Source organism: Hylobates moloch, unplaced genomic scaffold (genome assembly GCF_009828535.3).
Source record: "Hylobates moloch isolate HMO894 unplaced genomic scaffold, HMol_V3 SCAFFOLD_17, whole genome shotgun sequence".
Lineage (NCBI taxonomy): Eukaryota > Metazoa > Chordata > Mammalia > Primates > Hylobatidae > Hylobates > Hylobates moloch.
Window position 1 is genome coordinate 9,717,366 of NW_026652292.1, and position 16,533 is coordinate 9,733,898.

The following is a 16,533-nucleotide window of genomic DNA, read 5'->3' on the forward strand; positions in this document are numbered from 1 at the left end:
AGGCCTCACCCAGGACCAAGCAGAAGTCTATCTTGGTTGGAAAGGGATGGGGGAATTGAAAGGCTCTCACCCACAAGGCTCAGCACACACACAGAGCCTGCTGAAGTCCAATGGCAGGGCAGGAAAATAGACACACCTTCGAGGCACTCATATCCTAAGCCACTACAAGTGGGAAGGTTATAATCCTACCTTCAATTAATTCGATATTTGTGAAGTCTTGAATCTATAACTAAAGCAGCAATACAGCCCAGGCCCGGTTCAACTATAAACACTAAATTAACTCTCTCTCTCTCTCTCACACACACACACTCACACACATGAATGGGTTTGAACAGAAAAGGCATGCTGTTTTCTGGACTGATGTAAATATTATTTACTTCAGCTCCTAGTGTTATTTCTTTCTCTGTCATTCTTTTACACACCAGGTTTTACTTTACTTAAAAATTAAAAGACCCTGGAAGAAGTGATGTGACCCATTGTAAAGAAACAAACAGTTAACAGAACGAGGGACCAAGCCTGGATGTTGGACTCATCAAATGAAGATTTAAAATAACTGTGACAAATATGTGTGAAAAGACAGGAAATTTCAGCAGAGAAACGGAAGCTATATATTTTTAAAAGCCAAATGGAAGTGGAAATGAAAAACAGGATATAAGAGATGAAGAATTCTTTCACTGGACTTATCGCCACACTGGGCACAAGAGAAAGGAGTCAGGTTCAAAAGAAACCATCTACACTGAAATAAAAGAGGAAAAAAGAGTCGGTGACAGAGGGGAGAAAAACAGAGCATCCGAGGCCTGTGAACATATCTAATGTTCACTATGGGTATAACTAGAGTCTCAAAAAAAGAAGAGAAAAACGAAGCAAAGAAATTTTTGAAAAGACAATGGCCAACAATTTTTCCAAGCTGATGACACCAAACCATAGATAAAAAATGCTCAGTGAATCCCAAGTAAGATACACACAAAGACAACCAAACTTGGTGCATCACAAACACACTGTTGAAAAACAGAAATAAAGAGACAATCTTGAAAGTAACCATAGGTAAACAGAAACATTACATACAGAGAAAAATGACAAGAATTATGGCTGACTTCTCGCTGTACACAATGGAAGCCAGAAAAAAATGGAATGCCATGTTTAACACATTGAAAGAAAAAACTTTTAACTAGGAATTCAATATATAGTGAAAACATCTTTCAAAAGTAAAAGCAAAACAAAGACATTTTCAGAAAGACAAAACCTTGAGGAATTCATCTCCAGCAGACATTTACTATCACAAATATTTTCAGAAAGAGAATAAAACAGATAGAAACCCAGTGGGAAGAAATAAAGGACACCAGACAGAATGAACATTAGATGTGCATAATAATCTTTAAAAGATATTTCCTATCTTTCTTTAAACATCTTTAAAAGGCTACTATTAAAAACAGGAACAACATAAGTGAAGTTGTAGCCAGTGGTGTGTTGGAGCTGACTTACACTGGCATGCAGAGCTGACTGTTCACATGTCTTCACAAGTCTATATTTAGTGATGTCACGTTGTTAGTTTAAAATTGGCTAGCTGGGTGTGGTGGTTCACTCCTGTAACCCCAGCACTATGGGAGGCTGAGGTAGGAGCATTGCTTGAGCTCAAGAGTTTGAAAACAGCCTGGTCAATGTGGTGAGACCTGGTTTCTACAAAAAAAAATTTAAAAATTTGCTGAGCGTGGTGGTGCACACCTCTAGTCCACCTGGGAGGCAGAGGTGGGAGGACTGCTTGAGCCCAGGGGGCTGAGGCTGCAGTGACCCAGGATCATGCCACTGCAATCCAGCCTGGGTGGCAGACTGAGACCCTGTCTCAAAAAAAAGCAGGTGGGGTGGGGGGCTGTGGTAGGAGTATTCACACCATAAAATTAGCAAATGCTACAAATCGGGGCTTTTGAAATTTTTTCTTGGAGGGCCAGGAGTTAAGTAATCACCAGCACATTATTTTTTATAGTATTGGTAGAAGTAAAGTATATGACAAAACACAAAGTGGGTAGAGTGGTAATTAGAAGTATACTGTTGTAAGTTTCTTAAGTTGTTTATGAAGTAGTAGACTAGTTTCTGAAGGCAGACTAAGTTAAAATGAGGGTTGGCAAAGCTTTTCTATAAAGGGCGAGATAATTAAGTTCAGTCCATCATTACTATTTATGTATTCCATTTTTGTAAACTTGCCTACTTGCTAAAATTTATTTGTAACCCCAAAATCAAACACACGTAGCACCTTCGTGGTCATTCACAGACACAGGCAGAGCGGCAAAGGCTTTTTGTAGTATTTTTTGTGACAATCAACCTGCATTTTCCCAGCTGAGGCTGAAGGTGGTGCTCTGCCTTCTTTCCGTTTTCATACTGACAAACTGTACACAATGTGCTTCTCATGGCTTCCACGGTAAAGACACTCTTTTCATTTTGTTTTGTAATTAATACATATATTGGGGAAGACTCTTTGAGACTACACAAATATCCTGTTGACTACGTAAATATCGTGTTTTTCCTCAAACTTTTACCCATTAATTCTGACATCCATTAGTGGATCTTGTCTACAACAATTACTATGCTGTTTGCCTCCTGGTGATATTCTAGTTACCCCCTTTCTTATACATTAAGTAACTGCAGTTCTTCTGTAAAAAAGAGCTATCCGTTCTCCTGGCTTATTAATTCAATTATTTATGTCAGTATGGACTCATGGATATTTATTTTACTGTACGGGTTAAAATCTAACACTATTGGCTGGGTGCAGTGGCTCATGCCTGTAATCCCAGCACTTTGGCAGGCTAAGGTGGGTTGATCACAAGGTCAGGAGTTCGAGACCAGCCTAGCCAACATGGCGAAACCCTGTCTCTACTAAAAATACAAAAAAAATTAGCCGGATGTGGTGGCAGGTGCCTGTAATCCCAGCTACTCGGGAGGCTGAGGCAGGAGAATAGCTTGAAACCAGAAGGCAGGGGTTGCAGTGAGCTGAGATCATACCACTGCACTCCAGCATGGGCAACACGAGTGAAACTCCATCTCAAAAACAGAAACAAAAAAATCTAGTACTGTCACTTTGTTGCAAATTATTCCAGCTAAGGCCATAAGGAGATCCTTCAGCTGGGCTTCTATAACATTCTGCCCTGCCCCAAACCTTTCTGGAGAACTTCCTTATGTTCTGGCACTACAGTATATTCCAGGCCTATCTAGTATTTTTCCTGTCCTGGCCTGGAATCAACTACTTCTCCAAGGAACCCTGGTTCCTCTGACTGGGGAATGGTGTTTAGACATCACGGTCTGGGCCCTAGGGATGCTTATGGCTGCATGGGTGTCAGTTCTTTAGGCCCTCTCAGTGAACAAAGCTAGGAAATACAGGTATGACACTAACCCTGTCATCCATATTCATTTCTGTATATCTGTATAGGTATGTTTGTATCTACCATCCATCCATCCATCCATCTATCCATCCATCCATCCATCCATCCATCCATCCATCCATCCATCCATTCAGAACCATATGTTCATACAGATACTTCCAGTTCCCATCCAACAGCACCAAGTTCATTTCAATCTTCTCCCTTTCCTATTTGTAACCTCTTTCTCTGACAGTGAGGAACTTGGCTCTTTGTTTGTTGAATCCTAGTATTCACATAAGGCAATTTTGGAATTGCTAAACCATGCCCTTTAAAAAGCCTGTTTACTAACTGAAGTACACCATTTATGCATAGTTTTTTATTGTCTTTAGCCTTATAGCATCCACTTAAAAATGTTGTTTCCCAAAGTTACTTAGGTAACTCCCCACTCCCTTAAATATGGTTATATCAAGCAATTGCATTTCCTACTCCCTTCAATCCATCAGTGCTTGTACGCCATACTGGGTTCCTCCCACCTCTTGCTTGATGTGAATGGTTGGCTTACTTGTCAGGTATGTGAAACAGTGCCATGGTTCTAGGTCAGAACCATGCAAAAAGACAAGATCAGGGAAGAATTGTTCCTTATTCCCCATTCCTGTTTCTTCCTTCGTTCCACCCCTTTTCCATCCACCACTTGTCAGTGACCAAACCCGTTCTTTTCTGGTTTACCCCTCCTGTTATCCATTCCTTTTTAATATCTTGTACCAAGCCCAGTTCATGGAAGAATGTCAGGAAATGTTTGACATTAAACTGTTTTCTGTAGTGAACCCTGACTCCTGAAGTCCATTCTATGTCTGCAGTCTCTCCTTTACATAATGAAACTGGCTACTTTATCTTATGACACTCAACAAAAGGCTTGAAAACCACCACTTTCCTTAATTGGGTCGGCTCAAGATGGAATCAAGCAGCCATGCAGGAAAGTATTAGCTAATAATAATGAAGACTATTACTCTTCCTGGACATGAAGAGCCACCAGTAACTAGAACTCGGGTTGATGGAAATTCTTTGGCAGCATTTTCACATTTTGGCTATTTTTTTTTTTTTAACACAGCATCTCAAAACAACTTGGTAGCATAGGAAATTATGTTTAAGTCTGTGGAAAACGACAAGATTAAAGGGAATAAGAGTTGCATAAACAATTGCAAGAAAAATAACTAGTGAAAGTTGCAGGGTTTTTTTTTCTCCTGTCAACACAATAACATCTTTAATCTTCCATTTGTCCCTTTTCTCTGTAATCAGTACTTGATTTTCCAATTAATGGGGAAGGAAGCCACCAGAGATGAGTCAGTAAATTTAAAACTAGTCTTAAATGTCTGGCAAGGAAAAGAAAGTTTTGCAAATGTACATCTACGGCTAAGAAGGAAACTGGCATTTGGTGTTAGGTACTCATTTTCATATCTGAACAACACTGGGATCAAAATTAAAAAATATAAAACTTTAGGATCAGGGTAATGTGGATAGGAAAGTCACATGCCGTAAGACATTTTCAAGAGGATAATTAAGTGTTTTATACATTCTGTAAGTAAGTAGGCTTTTCCATACCTGAAGTAAAACCAGCCTAGTCCCCTGAAACCTTATTATAAAGTGATAATTAGACCACCTACTGATGGTGAGGCTGCAAAAGGGTAGGATTATGGGTTTGAGGAGCATAGACAAGGTTATGGGCAACCCCAGAATCACTAAGTTTCATTTACAGAGAGATCAGGATTGCAGTCTATGTGGATCCAGGGACTTATGTGACATATCAGGGGCAAGGGCTTCCAAATCAAGACAGACTCAAGGCTGAATCCTGGCCAGGCCAATGACCGACTACATATCAATGGGCTGGAAACCTCCCTAAGCTTTGCTTTCTTCATCTGTATAATGGACACAGTAATACCAACTTATAGGTGAGGTGAGCATTAAATCCAACGTGAAGCACTTAGCAAGTGCCCAGCACAAAACAAGAGCTCAATGGGTAAGCAAAGCCTCATGGAGGAGCATAGGGAATCCAGAAACTGCCACTAGCGCTGGAATGTTGGCGCTGCCACTTACCCACCGTGTGCCCTTGGAAAAGTCACTTCACTCTCAGAGCTGTTGAAGAGGGAGTAGTAATTCAGAATGGGAGTAACAGCCAATAATAAACAGCTCCGAGATAGTAGCACAGATCAAATGAATTAATATGAACAGAGCAGTTAGAACAGGGCCAAGCTCACTGCACTCTGTACGAATGAGTGATGATGATGATTAACTATGATTATTCAACCAGCCCACCAGAGAAATGAGGAGTGGGAGTGCATGGTGATAAAAGTAAACTATTACACAGAGTACCAGGCCTGGTGCAGTGTGTTAGAAAGAGCTGTTTTGGCAACTTACATCAATAGCTGAAGAGTGTACACAGGCTTACCCCGTTCTGTAAATGCTGTGTCAAGTTGTTTAACCCACAGCAGTAAACAGCCAAGCCAAAGTCAAGAGGACAAGTGCTAACACACTCATCAGGAATGTATCCTAGCAATTTGGCTGCAGGGAACAACAACAACAAAAGCCTTGCTCATGTGCTTTGCAAACCATATCCTGCAGTTGGCCTGCTTCAAAATATCCGGTTCTCTAGAGACAGAGAACAAATCTTTAAGGTAAATAAGATGCTACAATCTACAGTGCTGGGGTGCTCAATCTTTCCTCTTCAACCGTTCATCCTCTGGCATATTTATTTAAATTGCTCATCTTCTAGAAAAGCTGCATTTCAACTCATGAAAAAAATCAATAGAAAGAAAACTAGTGGGCTGTTCTGTCCTTATTTCTAAACTTGCTAATAAATTGCTATCTCTCATTGTATTGACACTGTGTTAGGTAGGGAACTAGCTATTTGTACCTTATTCCACTTAAACTCACCAAGAAAAGCATGTGTTTCATTAACTTTCCAGGACTTTTTTTTCCAGGCAAGGCGTTATCTCTTGCCCTCTTTCTTCCTTAGGGAAACAGGTGGTTATGAAGAAGGGCAATGACACCCCAGGTTTCCTAGAGGGAAATTACTACAGGCTTATACACTCTTAGCCTCGATTTCCAACTCAAGAATGCTCAGAAAATGGAAGGCTTCCTCATAACTTATACGGAGGCAAAACTTAACCTGAAGTGACACAAGTCCCTAAATTTAAAAAAATTATCAAATTCGGTTTGAACATCATATACAGATTACAATATGCTGCCTGAGACCCCACTGAGGGTGCTATGTGGTATAGGCAAGGTTTTATTCTCCTAAAAGCAGTAATATCCTCCTAGACTCCCAAATTTCTCCATTCCAAAATAAGTCGGGCCACAAGTCCTACAGACATACAATTGTGAACTTATAGGAGAGTTGCTGATGCTGTTATGTTCCAAACATAGCTTTGTGAATATAGTCACTGAGAAAAATAATTCTAGTGTTTTCTTTTTTTTTTTTTTTTTTGAGACCGAGTTTCGTTCTGTTGCCCAGGCTGGAGTGCAGTGGCATGATCTTGGCTCACTGCAACCTCCGCCTCCTGAGTTCAGGGGATTCTCCTGCCTCAGCCTCCTGAGTAGCTGGGATTACAGGCTCACGCCACAACACCTGACTGATTTTTGTATTTTTAGTAGAGACGGGGTTTCCCCATGTTGGCCAGGCTGGTCTCGCACCCCTGACCTCAAGTGATCCACCCACCTCGGCCTCCCAAAGTGCTGGGATTACTGGCGTGAGCCACCGTGCCCAGACAATTCTAGCATTTTCTTTAAACTGCCTTCTTTTAAAACCAGAACTGGGACTGAATCTTTACACTGCTAATCTCATGATTTAAAATGGACAGTAATCACTAATAATCACTCAGAAACGTCACCCAAAATGCTGTCCTTCCCTCACGTGGCCGCTCCATAACTCATACTGTATGAGGTTTTATAGACAATACTCAATGGGGAATGCCACTAAGAAGCAGACAGGCAGGGTTACCAAGAACATGCACCACTTCCTCATGTGGGTGCCTGCTCTTGGCAACTATCCATTTGGAAGCCCAGCCCGCTGAGCACTCCATGAGAACTGGGTTGAAATTCCTGCTCCATTACCTAGCAAGGTGCATGATATGGGCAAGCTGATATCCTCTTTGGGGTTCTGTTTCCTCGTGCACAAACTGGGGAGAATACCACCTACTATTCAGGATTGCTGGAATGAAATGAAATAAAAGCATGCGTCTAATCCACAGGAATCAAGGTTAGCTTCTTTCCACAGCCTCTCTCCCTTTCCACACCCTCTCCTCTCCTGGCAGAGACATCATCTGGAGACAGGCTGTAAGTAGAGAGCTTAGCGCTTTCTTCTACGTGGACGAGCTCCTGCAGAGGTATGTTAGTGGTGCCTGTTTGCGTATTGCAAAGTTGAGGGAAATGGATTCCTTTCAAGGTCCCTGAACCCAACTGGAAATCTGAACCTTTAAGGAAAATAGGTGTTGAGCGGGGGAGGAGGGGTCTGCAAGGAGACCCCTGTGCAGGCCCCAGGAGGGTTGGGAGCAGAGGTATCATATAAGGACACCCAGTCACTCATAAGGGCATGGCCTCGTAATTCTAGATCTGGCTGACGACCCGAGGGAGGAAATGCTTTAACCATTCTGAAATCAGAAGTTCTCGCCCCAGCTACGCAGACAGCCAGGTCCACCCCTGAGTTCAACTGGTGTGGCAATTCTCAAGGGTCTCCATGTGGTTTCAGTATGGAAGCCTAAGTTGCAAACTACTGCCCAGAAATTGTTAGTATTTGTTTCTCTGGAATGACAACAGAAACCTGGAGTACAAAAGACTCACAGGTACAAGAATTTGCCTACTTCGTCCACTCTGATGGTCCAGCCTTGGGGAGAGGGTGGCTGGCAGCTGTGTCCACCATCAGAAAACCAAGGGGCCACAGGAAGTTGCTCCTGCTTGGCTTGGCTTGCCCTGGCTTCCAGGAAGGAAGGCACACTGGCTAAACCCAGGCACCTGGGCAAGTGGAGGTAGGTCTCTAACTGTGCAGACAGACGGGGCACCAGCCCTGGGTGTGGGGTGGGGAACAGGGTGGGCTCGTGGGAACTGGTCAGGGAAGAGGACCTCTAGGGGCTCTATTTCTCCCCTGTCTGAGAACAAAGCCCCCTCCTCCCTGATTAGGAAGTGAAAAATGCACAGAACGGGGCCCCACATAGCCCAGGAGCTATCAGAATCATAGAACAGAGAACAAATGTTAATGTTTAACCGAATAGGGTTTTTGGAAAACATGCTCAAGAGTCGCCAGCATCGTCCCACCTGGGGCTTTCCCATTCCTGGTCATCCTTGTCTTTCTCTTCTTTGGTGTCTCCAGTATGTGGGTGTTTCTGCACAATTCGCATTCCACCAGCTTTCACTGAAATGAAAACAGAGATGGTGGGATTAATGTGGAAATGGGGCTGCCTGTGGATCAGGGGGACCAGCTGGAAAGGTTTTGGTTGCTCAGTGGCCACAAGTTAGTCTGGAGAATCTGGCAATGAAAATGATTAACTAGGGAAGGTCAGGATTGTCGGGGTAAATTCAAAATGATGCATCACTCAACATAATCTCTTACTACAGATCCGCTCAGAAACTTTCCAAGGCTCTTGTTTTTCTGTCTGGTCACCTTTCAAGTATTTTGTAAGAGCAGCAGTGTAACGAGGGCACAAACTACATGAAGAGAGTGGCTGCTGCTATCAGTTCTCCACAGTCTCAACACAAGGGCTCACCTCAACCCTCCCCTGTGAAATTTACTTTCTCAAATATCGAAGATGTTTTTGATGGGGTGATATGGTGATGGGTGACATGGGACAGCTACTGTGCCTTCACAGAGCCCAGGCAAGTGGCAACAAAACTTCTTGCAGCTTTGCCCAAACTGTGCTGTGAAACCCTACTACTGGCAGATGGTAACTTAGTTTTAAAAAACAGCTTTATTGATATGTAATTCATGTAGAATACAATTCACTCATTTAAACTGTATAATTTGATGGTTTTGAGTGCATTCAGAATTGTACAACCATTGCCATAATCAATTTTAGGAGATTTTCATCACCCCAAACAGAAACCCCACACCCATGAACAGTCACCCTCCATTCCACCCTCCCAGCTCCTGGCAGCCAGTCACCTGGACTTGCTTATTCCGGACATTTGATGTAAGTGGAATTATAAACTATGTGGCCTTTGGTGACTGGCTCCTTGCACTTAGCGTGTTTTCAAGGTTCATCCATGTTACAGCACATTTAAGTATCTCATTCCTCTTCTTGTCAAATATCCTATTGCATGGATATATCACATCGTATCTCTCTACTCATCAATTAGACATTTGCATTGTTTCCACTTTTTTGGCTATTACGAACAATGCAGCTATGAAGAACTTATACATAAGTTTTTGTATGGACATATGTTTTCATTTCCTTGAGTATATACCAAGAAATGGAACTGCCAGGCCACATGGTAACCCTGAATTTATCCTTCTGAAAACCACCAAGCTGTCTTCCAAAGCCTCCACACTATTTCACATTCCCACCAGTGTGTGGGTTCCAATTCTCCACATGTTCCCGACACTTGCCATTGTGTGTCTTTTTAATTATAGCCATCCTAGTGGGTGTGAAGCGGTCTCTTACTGTGGTTTGATTTGCAATTGTTTTATGGCTAATATGTTAATACTGTGTCGTAAGGGGTCGGGTGATCTAGGATCTAATAAGAGTGGGAAATGCTAGGTTGAACAAAATTAAATAGGTTTCCCCAAGAGAGACCTTCTTGGCCCTTAGTGTGCTACCCTGCATGAGGAAGACTTACGGGAGGCATAGAGCATGCCGGCTCTCCCCAGCCTATCTGACCACACAACTTTTTTTTTTTTTTTGGCTATAATACCAGTTCTCCGCCATCAGGGCTACAGTGTTCCATGGAACAGAATTTGGAAATGCTGGCTGGCCCTAAATCCAAAAAGCCAGCCTCACATGGTGGCCACCAGCATGTGTTTTGGGGTCAGCATGTTCCTCCACGCCCTCAGCTATGTGGTCTCAGACTAGCGTCTCAGATTCTCAAAGATTCGCTGCTTCATCTGCAGAAAGGAGATAAATCTCCTCAGACTGTTAAGAAGAGAGAGGCGTTTGGGAGAGTGGGGTGCTGGCTAGAAAGCAGGGCCATTTTCCTTGCAGTCATTGGCCCCTCAGGCTCTGGATGCGGGCCTTACTAAGCTTTACCCTTCAAGTCTCTGAGTCTCTGCTACAAGACGGCTAACATCATGATACAGTCAACTTGCCACACCATGTCCTCTGGCATTTTAAACTGAGTGGACCCTGCCGAGTCACGAAAACCCAGGCCAACTTTCTTTATGCTGCTGATGAATGGGAAGGAGAATGGGAGAGGCAGCCTGGGGCTTACATGCTTCAGGTGTACTGGCCTTCAATTTCCCTAGGAGACTTGGCCAGCCCCTGACTGGAGGGAGATGGTGACGTTTGCTCCCAGGACCAGCACTGCCCCAGCAGCTGGCTGTTAGAAGAGGGCAAAAGAGAGCAAGGAAAATGAAGGACTATGTTTAAACCATTCCTCTGCTGGCTTGGGTTTAGAACTAAAATCTCCCCGCTGCCCACGCCTCTTCTCAACGGAGAGGACATTCTACTTAGGGCAGAAGGAAACAGAATCCTGTTCAGTAATCCTCTCAAAAATCTGCTCTATATCCCACCCATTGATTTTTAATCACTCTATTTTTCATTCCTAGAGCTTTTGTCTCAAATTCACCAGGTATTTGATGGGGTCTTATTATTTTCTTGTACGTTCAATTCCTTTATATATTTAATCATGTTAGTTGTACATCCCATTATTTGATTTTCTGAAGTCCTCTGGAGTCTAATCCTGCTGTCTGTTTTTGTCTGTGGATTCTTGCTCTTGTCCTGGGAGACTTGGAGGAGGAATCTGTCCTCACTGGGCTTTACCAGAAAGGATCTTACGGGGCCTGTGATGCAGACAGCAACCCTCTGGGGAGATGCTACACGTGTTTTTGTCAGGCCAGGAGTATAGGTGTCTGAAAATCCTTTTCAAGGCAGATTTCTCAGAAGACAAATTGCCAAACAGTACAAATACGGGCTGAACTCATGTAAAAGCAAGGCTTTGTTTACAAATTCTTAAGGAGACTTCTGTCCCCATGTGGAGCCTAGTCTGACACAGTCTGGCTTCCTGGCCCTCCAAGGGCCACTGGGCAGGTTTCCCTCTTCCATCTTTCCCCAGGGGTGTGGCCACTGAGCATCCAACCTTGGCTACTCCCTGCCTCCTGTGGGCCCACCTCTCATGTTAAAGGTCTGAATTTCAGTTCCTTCTTCGTTTTGGGTTTCCAGGAATTCCTTTCAGTTCAAGGTCAAATTTTTTTAAAAAAGCAAAAAGCCAAAGACAAAACAGAAAAGACCTACCATTTGCAGGCAGCTTTTTAATCTAAGATTAAAAAGATTTCCCAGCCTATGTAGTTGGCCTCCCAATCAGAAATGGAGACTGAAAATACAATTATCTACACCTTAGGGTCATTTTTCACTCTCTTGAAATACAGGATCTCAGAGTTATGAATGTTTTGGGCCCAAGGAAGAGCTTAGAAGAACTATCCCACTAAATGTTTTTTAAAAATTAATTTCCCTCCCCGCTCTATCCCACCTCTTTCCCATGCTCATCAGAAATTGATGAAAGATGCTATTACGGGCTGAATAGTATCCCCCCAAAATTCATAGGTTGAAGTCCTAAACTGACATACCCTTAAATTGTAATTGTATTTGCAGAGAGGGTCTTAAAAGATAATTAAGGTAAAATGAGGAATTGAGGTCGGGCTCTAATATAATAGAAATGGTGTCTTTATAAGAGAAAGAGACACCGGGGATGTGCACACACAAAGAAATGGCTTGCGAGGAAACAGCAAGAAAGTGCCATCTGCAAGCCCAGGAGAGAGGCCTCAGGAGAAAGCAGAGCTGCCGACACCTTGATCTTGGACTTCAGCCTCCCAAGCTGGGAGAAATAAATGTCTGTAGTTTAAGCCACCCAGTCTGTGGTATTTTGTTAAGGCAGGCCGAACCAATAATACAGATGCCCATTTAAAAATGATCTCTGAATCTTTCCAACTTGGCACACATAAAACTTTTAAACTGTAACTCACAGATGTGTTCATAAAGTAAAAATAAAAAGAGCTGTGCAACTAACTACAAAGAAAACTAATGATGAATGTTCAGGTGACATTTGAAAGGATCAAGTCTTCTGAAGCTCCTGCAGGGCAGCCTGTCCACAACTCTGCTGAAATAAGCACACAATGTCAAGGCTCAGTCACCCAGCATTAGCACTTGCATTTAATTTAGTTTCTAAAAACAATTAACTTCATTAATCCCTCTCAGTATGTTTGGTGATTAATGTAGCAATAAAAGTGGCAATAATAATAATAACTCAAAGCTGAGACAGATTCATTTTAACTTGCAATACTGCCAAAAAATATCACAGCACATATTTATTGTGATTGTTGTATCACTGTCTCTAGAACTCTTCATTTGCAAAACTACAAAAGAAGAATTACTTTTGCAGAAATCTTTGCAGAATTATTTGCAAATCAGTATTTTTAGGAGAAACAGAAAAACCTTAGATTTTTGTTGTGGTGGTTGTTATTCAAATGAGAGCTTCAAATGTAAAGAATAAGCTTCCTCTTAGCAGAAGTGCTGTGCAGAGGGTAAGAACACAGATGCTGGAGCCAGAAACTTGGGTTCAAATCCCAGCTTTGCCTGTGTGTGTGCACGCGCGCATGTGCCTGTGCATAAGTGTGTGCACATGTGTGCATACGTATGTGCTTGTGTGTGTGTGTGTGTGTGTGTGTGTGTGGCTGTGTGTGGGCAAGTTGCTGAAGCTCTCTGTGCCTCAGGGTCTTCCACCTATGAAGAAAGAGTGAAGAGTGAAAATGTTCCCCTCTCCCAGGGCCAGCTGAGGATTACTGAGTTAGGACACATGAAATGCCTCCAACAGGGCCTAGCACACAGGATGGGTTTGACTGTTAGCTAGTCTTATTAAATGGGTTTTTAAGTTAGCATTTAGTACTTAGAGAGGCCTCTGGAGTCCTCAAATCATTGGTGCTTTTCCAGCTCTTCACCTCTCTTCACAGCAGTTCCTTAAAGAGCACTGCCCCACCGGTTGCTGGGGAATGAAGGCCGTGCCCTGTAAAGCACCTGCCCATCGTGGTGCTGACCACCGCCAGGACCTCCGTCATTACATCACCACCTAAGTGAGGAAGCTTCGGGAGAATCACAGATCCAACTTCTGCTCCTCATCACCACTCTGTGGCAGGCACTGCTCTAACCACGTGGAGTCCATGCATCTTTCACTGTACAGCAGCCCCACGGAGTAGATCCTGAGGCAGGGAGAAAGGGAAGCCAGGGGCCTCAAATCACACAGCTGGCAAGCGGCAGACTGGATTCCACCCTTAATCGTAGGTAAGCCTTTCCTTGCTCAGACTCCTTCCAGGAAACAGAGCACCATGGCTTCTGAGAGTAACTCAAAGGAATGGCCTACAGATAGGACCAGGCTATTACACTACCTAGATAAGGGAAGGTGAGTTTGAAATGAAAAGCTCTCTACAGAGCAGCTGCCTGCGCAAATGGGAAGGGGAGTGGAGGAAGCTTTACCTATGGTCACATCTGGGAGGTAAGCAAACACCAAGGAAGCAAATGACTATGTGGGACCCTGGGCCAAGCATCTATCCTCAGGTGTCAGGATGCCTGGCTGTAAGACGGAGTCACTGGTGGCTTGCTATCTGCTAGTGCTCAATGGCGCACTAGAAAATGCTACTGCGGGAAGAAGAAAGGGGAAATACCAGAAGAGTCCCATAAACCAGGGAGCAGTTTCCAGCAAGGAGCTAGAAGGGCTGTTAACTCACACAAATGTCCCAAAAGCATTCACTGCAGGTACTGGAGTATGACTCGCAAGTATATGCTACCTTTGTTCCTGCCTGAGAAGAGCTATTGAAATGTTATTCAAAGGGAAGCTCTTCTACGTAAGAGACAAAAGGTACTGAGGACGGTTCCGGTGGAAAGAACAAAACAAAACAGAAAACAACCAGTGCTGCAGGTTATGATTAAACCAAAGGATCTCAGGTAGAGCAATGTAGTGGCAGGTAAGCAAAGGGGTTGGTGAGATTAGGTGGGTAGAACTTCCCAGTGCAAACAGAGCAAGGGACTCTGGCCTATCTTAGTTAAGAAAAATGACTCCACCAGGAGAAAGGAGAATCACTGGCAAGTGGAGACTCACATCTATGGAAGCCCACGCACCTGAAGGTGGGAACCCTAAAAAGTGGAGAGGATAAAGGGGTGAGAGGCGGTAAGAACGTATGCAGAGAGTGGGTACTGACAGTCTGGCCCAATAACAGACATGAGTTATAGAAGACCTCAGTGAGAACCTTGCCCCCAGACCAAGTGGACCCCTTACAGGAAATTTCAGGTGTGCATATATAAGGTAGAAGTAATGGTTTGTGCTAAAAAACGAGCCAGAGCCCCAGATACATTCCTGAATTTGCACTCTTGTTGGCTTCATACTGCTATTCTGTGCTCAGAATCATAGACTGTGAAGGTGAGAAGGCTCTTAAATTACACGGAGCAACCCCATTAAAGAATGAAGTTCAGAGACATAGTGGGACCCCCTGGGCCATGGTGCTTTGACTCTGAACTAGTAATGCCTAACTCCATCTTCCACAGCAGTGTGTGTTCCATGCATGACATAGTTTCTGACCCAAAGGACAAAATGAGTACTGACTGGGCCAGGATGGGCACCCTGCCGGACAGCTGACTGGGCCCCTTTCAAGCTGGGAGGTACATGGAGCAGCTACATGTGTATCCTTGAGCGTAGAGGGCTAATTTCAAAAAGTTCAGGGGAAAGTAGGATCCGCTGCCTGGAAGTGCTTTGGAAAAGCTGGCATTGGGAATTGGTTGAGGAAAGGACTAGTCAGGTGTTCGCCAGTCTCACTCCCAGCTTCCCCGTAGTTGGATTGGAGGCATCAAACTAGGTCCTGCCCAATAGTATGGGGAAAAGTGACTTTGGTGGGCAGCATCATGTCATCATGTCCCCCCACTCTGGAACCTGTAAGTGTGCTGGGCTACATGGCCAGGGGAAATGAGGGTTGTAGATGGAATTAAGGTTGCTTATCAGCTGACCTTAAGCTGAGGAAGAAGAAGGGAAACTGCTATTCTGTGCTTAGAATCATAGACTGAAGGTGAGGAGATTATTCTGGTTACCCAGGTGGGCCCATGTAATCTCAAGGGTCTCTAAATGTGAAAGAGGGAGGCGGAAGAGTCAGGGCTCTGGGTGTGTGATGTGAGGATGTGACTGGTCATTGCTCCCTTTGAAGAAGCTTTCCTTGGCTTGTGGAGGAAGGCGCCATGAGCCAAGGAAAGTCGGTGGCCTCTAGAAGCTGGAAAAGGCAAGAAAATGGATTCTCCCCTGATCCTCCAGAAGGAACCAGTTGCCCTGTGGATACTTTGATTTTAGCCCAGTGAGACCCATCTTGGACTTCTCACCTCTAGAACTGTAACATAATAAAACTGTGGTGTTTAAAACCACTAAGTGTATTGTGATTTGGTACAGCAGCCATAGGAAACTGATGTGATGATGCATACCACTTGTGGGCCACACCATACGGACCCCAGCACGGCGACCTACACTCATCCCCTCTGCAGCAGCCACACATTGAAAAGCTAGTGCTATGCAGCAAGGGGTATCTGGGTCTCTGAATTGTTCCATGTTAAGAAGACCCCCCCAGGAGAGAAATAAACCTGGATTAGTTCGGCCATTGAGAATTTAGGTTGTTTGTTACAACAGGAAGTACCATTCTCTATACCTAATCTAGTACTTTATACAAAAGTGAATATTCTCTATAGAAACAAACAAGATTTCTGAAGCTGGGAAGGGAAAAGCAGTCACAAAACCAAGTAAGAATGCACAGGGCACTGGCCGAAATGAAAAGGACACTCACCAAAGATGTTAGAAGTCACAGATAACCAAAAATGGCTAGGGAAGGCTGGGCGCAGTGGCTCATGCCTGGAGTCCCAACACTTTGGGAGGCCAAGGTGTGCAGATCGCTTGAACCCAGGAGTTTGAGACCTGACTGGACAACATAGTAAAACCTTGTGTCTACATCAAATACACAAATTAG

The 16,533-nt window shown here is 43.8% G+C and overlaps 1 protein-coding gene across 1 annotated transcript in view; it reads right to left on the minus strand.

The window, feature by feature from the left end:
* Positions 1-16,533, minus strand: part of DAP (death associated protein) — an 82,725-nt gene that overhangs the window by 60,897 nt on the left and 5,295 nt on the right. The window contains exon 2 of the mRNA XM_032135925.2: positions 8,655-8,751. Coding sequence (XP_031991816.1) covers positions 8,655-8,751 — 97 coding nt within the window. The remainder of the gene's footprint in view (positions 1-8,654; positions 8,752-16,533) is intronic.